Below are 9,543 nucleotides of genomic sequence, written 5' to 3' on the forward strand. Positions count from 1 at the left end.
GGGGTCCTGCTGTGAAAAACAGAGCACAAGTAAATTATGGAACAGAAATCCGATTGAGCGGTAGTTTTGCAGTGACTCTGGGCCAGTTAATATAGTCGTTGCGTGCAAATAGAGGCGTTGCATGCAGCATGGTAGCTTTCAATACCCAAAACAGGCATTAGCGTGAATGCACGTATACCATACCTGAGAGCGCCGCACGAAAGTCTGACTGTGTATTGCACAGTAATAATGACCACAAGCTTTTTATCCAGTGCTCATGGAAGAAAGTAGCTATTTTAGGCAGATCATATGCAGTGGAGGAGAAATTACCGAGGAATGCAAGGAATGTTGTTCGTGTCGACAAGTGTTGTAAACAAAACAGAGCTGTAATTTCACCCAGGCAACGCAGCCAGCAACTGTTTCTCCAACGACCACCTAGGATTTCGTTCCCTAATCCATTTCACCAGATACTCGGGCCTAATGTGTGCACGGAGCTCATTAGTCCTAGAATCCAGCATTTACACTTTCTATGAATCCTCCGCCTCCACACGGTCACTTCCCCGCGTGTCAAAATCCGCAATGAATCCGAAAAGCTTTCAAAACTTTGTAGGGAGCTCATGTAAACAGTGTGTTTGCACCTGTAGGTGAGCAGGCCGAGTGCACTTCTGCGCTGTCTCCCCATATCCCAGATCCACCTCACATCCAGTGCCGAGCAATGCTAGCTATGCTCGACCAATAGTGTGAGCTTGTATTAGCACCGAATCGACTCGCGTTCGGTCCCTAGCTGCAGCTCAGGACTAGTTAGTCTATCTCTCTCTGCGCTGCAGCGTGCGTGAGCGGCCACTCGTTTCCATAATGCGCCTTCTTTGTTCGTCAAGTAGCCTACTTCTGCTGGGGCCTGCTCCGTTAGGCTAACCCTTTGACTTTGAGTCTGCCCTTGCAGTTTAAAACACATAAACCTATTTCCTAGAACAGAAGCATGTTCGAGGCCGTAGGGGGCAACTTAGGATCGTAGATTTTCTCTGACTTTCTTTTCTTGTTGATCATTGAATGTAGGTAAGGGCCAGTCGACACAGCCCCAATATTCGTCGGTCCAAATCCTGACTTGGGTCGCTCTTTTCAGCCAAAAAAGCTGGATGCGAGCTCCGCTGCTTTTCCAGCCTCAATCAGTTCATCAGCTGTAAAAGCCCCACCAGTTGGTTGTTTTAATTGCTCAGCGGCTGCTCGCACTGCTACTGCCTGGCATGACAGCACTGAAAACTCCAAGACAAATCACTGAGAAAGTATTTCTGTATGCGTTGTGGATTTAGAGAACCAACACTTCATAGCTCGACGTATACACATTTATTGGTAGATCACCCTGCATAAATGTCCAGAACCCTGGTTTTGATCGGATTTGGGCGCATTCCGATGAGTCAGGGCTTGTGTCCAGGCGTGGACGGTAGAAACCCCTGCAGGCAGACAACGTGGTCTGCATTAAAAGCCACCCTTAAAGTGCTTTTCTATTCAATAGACACGCTGCAAGGAGAAGTCGTTTCTCTCCGTCGTGGGGGAACCAAAGTAAGCTACACTTACAACCTGCTGATGATATGTTCGAGTGCCTACCCGTTCTTACAGCCGTCGTATATTTCTGCTTAACCTAACCTTATCAACGTGTCCATAAGCACTTTATCGGCTGACAAATCATGCCCCTTCACCAGTTGTGGAACCCTTGCGTTCACACCAGTTCGTAGGCCAGCCTCTGCCTTCCCATCACCCCTTGTGCAACCAACTACTTCCATCGCCATAGGATTCCATTTTCCCGAGTGCTGCCAAGAAAAATCAGATTAGTGAATTCCTGGCTTTCTTGCTCGAAACCAGGAAACTAATGATTAGAGAGCAAACACCTCATGCATCCACCGCCAAGGGATATGCGGGGAACAGCTGCGCCGAACCATGCAGTACTGCGGAGTGTAGCACTCTCTCTGGTTCCCGGAAGCGACCTTACTCAACTCTCCAATCAGCACAAACTTCATTTTAAATTTTTTGTCTTTTTTCAAAGACCTCCCTTCTTCCTATACTCATGCCCCTCATATTACCGGACATAGGGGGAGAGGGGGGAGCTAGGGTGGACGTTGGTGCATCTTTTTCGGCAATAGGAGCATCCACCGCTACCTGCACATACCAACTACCACAGACACACACACCATTGCTTCTTTTTGTGTCGAGCTAACAATACTCTGCAATACATTAGACATACGAAAAAAAAACTGACTAAGCAACCTTTTCAACAATTCTAATTCGAGTGGAAATAATATAGCATAGGGTGTAAAAGTGCAATTTAAGCCAGCTACAGCGAGCGGAGATAACTAGGCTGAAAAGCGAAAGCATTCTGAATTCGAGTGTGAGCCATCTTATCCAGACAGGCTTTATCAAGGCACTTAAAAGGAGCGGCTGCTTGTGTACACACGTGCCTGTGACTCCCCAGATGCGCAAGCTTCATGCCCGCCGACTGAGAAAACAACAAAGATATAAAGGGCCAGGTAGTGCTTCAATGCAAAGTTTTCTCTCGTCATCATGATTTCATAGTGTCACGGATTAAGGGTAGTAGAGATAGTCGTGAAGCTGTCCATCTGCACCCTTCGAGTTGTCCTCGCATTCGTACGGAAGTTGTTAATCGAAGGCACACATGGCAGGCACCATTGTTCGTGTTGCGGGAGTGAGGCAAACAGCGTGAGATGCATGAGTGCTAAGGCAAACCAACCTAGGACATTTTGATTTTCCTCCAAAGGTACTTTAATCTGATGGCAACAGTCTTGCCTTAACATATTCTACCACGTCCACTCCTATACAGCTGGTTGAGTCATCCCATCCTTTGCTCCGAGTTGTAACTGCTTAGGTGAGAAGATGAATCCTTCCCTCATCTTCCCTGGCCTTTCACGCTAAACACAAATGCCTTCCTCTTTCCTCTAGAGGGGAATGGAAAACGTAGCCACTGGCGACTTTAGGAACGCTCCACAAAGCCACTGCAGGACCAACAATATTGAGTGCTTCCATTGCTGCTGTAGGATCAATGAGTCTACTGGTCCAAGGAATACGGAAAATAATCAACGAAAACTTCCCAGCGAAGGCATAAGTGCACGATTGCTCCATCCATCTATTTTACCGTATAGTATGATTCAGGGAGCCTCTGCACTGAGAATGGCAAGTACAAGGATTTGATTACGTAGCTATTAAAATAACCTTGCAAATGATTCTAGCGCACATCATGCTAGAACGATGATTAAATATTTATAACTAGTTTGGAGAGGTTTGAAAGACAACCTAGCTCCATGAAACCTTATTTATAAAGAACCCATAGAATTACAACAGCTACGAATTTCTGTGCTGTGGATAGAATCCCAAGACCTCAAAAGGCTGCAGGACTCTCCCAAAAAAACATAAGACCAATGGTCCTGCGACATCCCAGAGGCTAATGCTTTTCTACTCAATTGAACAGAACATATTTTCTGCTGTCCTTTATGCGTGGAAGCCCTTATTCTCAACACAGCAGTGGCTTGTAGTGGGGTACCACGTGACGGAGTCAGCGACAAGTTTTGGCATTCTGTGGCTTTGTACGACAACAATATCGATAGCTTTGTGCAAACTCCGCAATTTGAGGACAGTGATAATATGGAAAGAACATGGCTTACCGAAACCAGGATAGTCTAATGTATTGAGCCAACAACACGTGAACGTGCTTCCTTGTTATTAAGTGTATCGGTAAAAAAACTCATTGCATTAGAATCAGAATAGCAGGCGCCAAGTCTGCAGCCAATTCCTACGTGTCCTATTTCACAGCTTCTGTCCCTGCGTTTTCCAAATGTATTCTGTTGTAGCACGGAGTTTCCCACTTAATCTCTTTCTTCAAGGCAATTATGAAAGCAGCACAGCCAGGCCCAGGCACCAACAAGAGATGCTGCGCATTGCGGATTACTCTTGCACGGAAGTACTCTCTAGAAGTGAGTACCATCTTATGAACCCAGTCAGCACAGGAAAGGATGTTGAACCAAAACATTTCCATTCTGGGGACCGAGATAACTAAGTTCCATTTGTGCGCAAATGCCTACTTTTATGTGCCAGAAGTCAGCATGAGAAGAGCTTCTGCCTTGACGTAACTTGCTAGCTGAGGAACTTTGATCCGCGGAGAATATTGTTTTACATTCCAACTAGAAGAGAAAATGCATGAAGATAGGAAGAGTGGCCTGTGCACTGACCTGACACGATGCATGCGACTGTAAATACTCAGTTGGCAGTTGTGCTTGGTAGACCCCGGCTACCCGTTAGTTATGGTATTGCGGACTTAGGTACTCGAGGGAAACAGCACTATTCCGTGACACAAAGGAACTCTTTTAACCATTCAAATTGTCACACAACTCGTAAAATATCTAAGGCCTTGTATGAAGCGTCCCAGCTAACGTCTTGAATACGATTAAGCACAACCAATCAGCCTCCGTTCTTTCAAATTGAGCAGCCGCAGCACCTAAAGCAGATTCAGCCACAGTGCTTTGGCCCACAGCTCGTAAATAGAGCAAGGCAAGCAAATTCTTCCGGCCACACAGGTTTTCCATAAAAGGCCATGTTCATCAGGATTAACATGTCTACCTCCTCCTTCTCGAGTAGACCCCGTTTGTTGCCCCTTCAGATCAAGGTGTGGTGCACAGCTTTGCTGTCCGTAATCTAAGGTTTGCACATCCTATATCCCTTCATTCCTAATGTCGTGTAATGCTGCCAAGGGTATTTGACATTCTCGCGTGCTGGGCTTGAGCCGGCTTGAAACACTGACGACTGATCCCACCGACTTCACACACGAGGGCGAAGACGCCACTACAATCCACTGGAGCATTGTTTTTTCGGGTGCAGCAATCTAATACATACCGTCTCTCGGTTCCACGGTAACTCGTGCAGTGGACAGTCGGAGAAATAAAGAGTTGAGCAGAGAAACAGCCCATGAGCGCGAGGACGAAATGCCGTGGATATACAGTACATTTCAATAGTCGCGTGACGCAGGGCACTATCTAGTCTTGCCTGTTGAGGATCTGGAAAACAAGTATGCATGGCACTACTACTGCTGCTTGAGCAGAAAGGGCAAACATGCGCAGGAGCTAGAGAAAATTCTGGGAGTTCGGCCTCGTAGATTTGAAATGATTGAATACCTACTATTGGGTGCGTTCCCTACGCGGAGCTACGTACTGCTCGGGGTACACGATGGAAGCTCCCCCCAATGCATGAGTCAATGGGTAGAAATCAGTTTGCTTGTGGGAGATACGGGGTACATGTGTAAACAAAATAAATCTGCCTTCCTTGTTCTCTCGGAGGCACAAGACAAAGGAACGCAAAGCTCTACAAGGCAGCCCACGCCAAACCCATTCACACACCATCCCACCGCCTCAAGAACAAACAGGGTTTTTCGGCTAAGCGAAACTTCGCTTTTCGCCCATATTCCTTGCAGAGCACCTATACGCTATTTCGTCAGGCAAGTGCTTGTTCGTGCTTTTAAGCCGTTCCCGGATCATTATGGTCCAAGGCCAACAGATTGCCTCCCCAGAATACTCGACTTCCAGCTACATTATGCGAAAAGAACTGTAGCAGAATGAGCCACATCGATTAACTATAGAGACCCTGGGCAGTTCAGCCCATAAGCGACCTTGTTGAGCAACTGGAAACTAAAAAGTATGCCGGGAATCCCTGTCCCCTGTGGAGAAACCCACGCAGCGGTGCACTGTATTGAGACACAGAAAACCCAAGGAAAGGACGGTCTTGAAGACTACGATGCTCGGGAGACACGCATCTCCTGTCCTGAATGACCCAAACCACCCCATACTAAAAGAAATTAAACCGCCAGCTCTGCTGTCAGCTCAATCACGGTCGCTAGAACGCCCACGCCGACGGTCACGATCCCTCTCCCGGCCTGAGCCAACACGAGGCAAAGCAACACAATGCAAATACCTTAACGCCCTATGCAAGCATGATACCTATCCCACAGAAGGTATGAATAAAAGGAGATGACTAGGTGGACATACTATAATCCTTTACTTCTTTTACCTCGGCTTGGCGAGCGGGACCGTGAATGCGATACACTACGAGAATCGCCTCGCCGCCTGCCCCTGCGCCTCTCGTATCTATCCCCGCGAGCCCGGCGGCTTCTGCCGGCAGACCGGCTACGACTTCGGCTGTTACTCCGGCTGCGTTCATGGGAGCCTGATACGATGCAAACAAAACAACAAGATTCTCTATGTAGCATAATTTCTGATACGCCCCGGTAGGCTTCCAGACACTTACTGGAGCAAGGAGACTTTACATCGAGTTTGTGCAAAAAAAAAGTGTCTGCGCGGTTCATTGCAAACAGCATATGTATTGTGCGTTTTGAGTTCTGAATTCCTGGGGGCCAAGGTAAATGAAACTATTGGCACTCGCCATCTGCTTACCTGCGCGAATACGAGTTGCAGGTGCATCATCGTTATCCCAGCCCCTCATACCGCCCCCAGTGTCCGGAATCGTGTCGTCTGAGAACAATACGCAGAGGCGCACGCGCAAAAGTACGAAGCCTATGCACCTGCTATCGGATGTGCGATTCTGCGGCAGTGAAGCAGAGAGGGGATGTAATGTGCACCAATACCGATACAAACGATTTGAACAAAGGAAAAAAACCCACAGGCTATGAGTGTCGGTGGTTTTGGGGGAGCTGTCCCCGTGGCGAACTGTTTGATTTGCTTGTTGAACTCCGATGCCATCATTTGCTCATGCCTACGCACCAGCTCTTCATTAATGCGTGCAGCCTGTAAGACAGCGCAGCAACACTTTTGTGCAATGCATGTGGGGTATCGCCGCACTTGTAATATTCTTGGCATCCCAAAACGTTACAAGTCTCTTAACTATCACAAACCAAATGACTGTGTGCAATACAGTATCCAACTTGAAGCCGCAATGCTAGGCGGCCGCATAAACATGATACGGATGCTCCCCACCTCCTCTCTTTTCCTTTCCATTTCCAGCCTTCTGTTCTCTAGGAACTCCGGTGGAATTCCCGTGGGCGTGTCCTGCACATCCATTCACAGTACTCGTCATAACAGATTCAGACCCCCTTCATTTCGGGCACTGAGCATGCCAAGAAATGCTCAGATATCCAGTTTCCAACGTCCAAATATACAGCACAAACGTGTTAGTACAGAGAGTCAGGCATGAGGTCCACGGGGGCATCCAACAGCGTCTGCACCCGTAACAGTTTGTTGCACAGGTAATAACCACCCTTGAGTATAAAAACGAAATGTGTATGCGAAAGCTTCTGTGCTCACTTGGGCGCTTAAAAGCAGCTTCCACAGTTCGCGGACAAAATTCGTTGCCTGCTTACCAACGAACCCCGTGAGGGATATCGCTAGTTTTTTCGGGCACAGGTAATTTTTTCCTGAAGGTAGATGCCTTACACAATGTCGAAAATTTGCGAAGAAGTTCTCTGACTATTGTGAAGGTAGTGTACAACAGGCAGCTGTTTTACTATGCAAATGACATTGTCCTAGTTTTTGAATTAAGCCTAAAAAGGGTGGACAGCTGCACTTGTTATGTGCTATTATACGCTCCAGATATTGAGGTGTTCCTCACGCTCGTCAACGTCTGCAGCTAAAGCCTCTTCCGGCACCAGCTGAGAGAGACAATAAGAAATGACAATGTCATCTTCGAAACCTGAACAGGAAGACAGACACACTCAATCGGCTGTAGGTGTGGTGCTGATAACTACGAGGGAAGAATTGATTGACATACTTAGACATATGAGTCTGGCATTACATGCTGGTTAGTACGAAATGCCTGAGAATAAGTTCGTATTCGGCAGCTCACCAAGCAATTCAGTGATTTTGTGGTTTATCCACGCCTTCATGACTTCGACGTTCACTTTCGTCATGTCCACCTCTTGCTCGAAAATAGCCGGCCACTGGAAGATATCATGCGACACCACACAAACATCGTCCTAAATCTCGTAAATTAAGATGGTGCACGCATCGTTCGCTACAGACGATGCCACCTTCAAAGTACAGCTTACTACCGTGTAGCCTCCGTACCTCACATGTGCACGGCTGAGTAAATTAATGAGCGTGCGCACTTACTTTTCTCTGTGCAATAAGCTGTGTGTCCTTATCTTTGAAAAATGGAGTTTGCTCCTTGGAGGTCCCCTTGTAGAAGTTCCCTGCCATTTCCTTTACAGAGACAAAACTCCGGATCAGACGCGATGTCACCGTAACTGAAAAGGCCCCGCTGAGCCTGATCTCCACTTGAGAGATAATCCACTGTGTCTTGAAACCGTTCTGTTTGAGTATTGATAAAGGGCCGACGAGTTTGGGTACCAGTTTCCGCGGGAAGCCTCCCGTTGCTCTCCCAAAATGTAATGCCTGCTCAACAACCAGCGTGCAACGAAATTTGAAGCTTCTGCGATAGAAACAAGACCGTAGGCAAGGATACGCGGAAGCAGTGGATGACGTGAGAGTTTCAATGCTGATGCGGTGGCCATTCCAAGGTGTGATAGTCCCTGCAGTTTCCAAAAGTGTGAGAAGTGCCACGCGCGCACTAAAAGCCAATTAATACTTCGTACTCCTCTCCTCTGGAATACAAATTTCGTTTTTGTCCTAAAAACCTGGCATATATCATAGTAGGGGCAGCGGCAAACCGATGCCAATTGCAAGGGCCGGCCACCCACAGTGCCGAGCTTGAGTGATCTAAGGAAGCAGGAATGAAAGGGCAATCACTCGACCTGCAAGAAAAGATCCAATAAGGTACGAATGCCTATAGGAAACTCGTTTAACGGAACGTATTTACGGCAACGTCGAATATATCACCTCCCATTCCGCGCATGCACTCAGAGTCGAAGCCAGGGCCCCACGGTCGGTGAGCTTTAATAGAGTGAAGCCATCATGTGGAACTAATGCTATAGAAGAGCCAAAAGTCGATTCCCATGATTGAAATACCCTTAGGCTTAATCAAGTAGGCATAAAATATCCTCCTGCTCAGAGCAAAGGCCTCATTGTAGATACTTTTGTTGTTGTTCATTGCATAACAACCCCCCTGGTATCCAAGGCAACATATACCTGTACTCCTGATACTCTGCTAATAATACTTAGCTGACTCAATGCTAGGCATCCACGCTCCTATTTAGCTGCTTACCTTTTGACTTTGTGACAGATTGGGTGCTGCTTCATCCCCAGCGCGTACATGCTCACATAGATATGGACTACTTCCTTAGAAACAGTCGCCTTTTCCTTCCTACAGCCCTCGAAGTCCCCCACCTGACAAAAATCGCGCAGCTCAGACGTACGTATCTGGGCTGTTCAAGTACTTTGAGTACTTACTGTCAGTTGTACACAGTTATCGCCGCACACGAACAAAACAGAGTCTCTTCTTGCATGGAGCCCAAAGTACTCTGCACTAAATGGTATATACAAACACACGAACCAATACTCAATTCTTTACTAACCCATAGGTAAATTTATCCTGCATAGTAAAAAGAGAAACGTGTAGCTTAAACCCCTCCATCTTCCTCCCCAATTTCAAACCACATGT

At 47.1% G+C, this 9,543-nt stretch overlaps 1 protein-coding gene across 1 annotated transcript; it reads right to left on the bottom strand.

Annotated features, from left to right (window-relative positions):
* Positions 1–5,855: 5,855 nt before the first annotated feature.
* LOC34623359 (PWI domain-containing protein C825.05c) lies at positions 5,856–8,183 on the bottom strand. Its single transcript, XM_026334383.1, has 9 exons — positions 8,097–8,183; positions 7,831–7,924; positions 7,597–7,677; positions 7,293–7,402; positions 6,966–7,037; positions 6,653–6,776; positions 6,426–6,503; positions 6,043–6,198; positions 5,856–5,908 (listed from the first exon to the last, which is right to left on the bottom strand). The coding sequence occupies exons 1-9, from the start codon at positions 8,181–8,183 to the stop codon at positions 5,856–5,858; spliced, it is 855 nt and encodes a 284-aa protein (XP_026190168.1).
* Positions 8,184–9,543: the final 1,360 nt, after the last annotated feature.

This window comes from Cyclospora cayetanensis, unplaced genomic scaffold, assembly GCF_002999335.1.
Source record: "Cyclospora cayetanensis isolate NF1_C8 unplaced genomic scaffold, CcayRef3 CcayRef3_contig_400, whole genome shotgun sequence".
Classification (NCBI taxonomy): Eukaryota; Apicomplexa; class Conoidasida; order Eucoccidiorida; family Eimeriidae; genus Cyclospora; species Cyclospora cayetanensis.

Excerpts from the sequence above, each read along its gene's own strand:
- LOC34623359 (XM_026334383.1), bottom strand. The coding sequence starts at position 8,183 with ATGGCAGGGAACTTCTACAAGGGGACCTCCAAGGAGCAAACTCCATTT. Across the intron at positions 7,678-7,830 it reads CAAAATCACTGAATTGCTTG|GTTTCGAAGATGACATTGTC; the intron begins GTGAGCTGCCGA and ends CTTCCTGTTCAG. Across the intron at positions 6,504-6,652 it reads ACCACCGACACTCATAGCCT|ACGACACGATTCCGGACACT; the intron begins GTGGGTTTTTTT and ends TATTGTTCTCAG.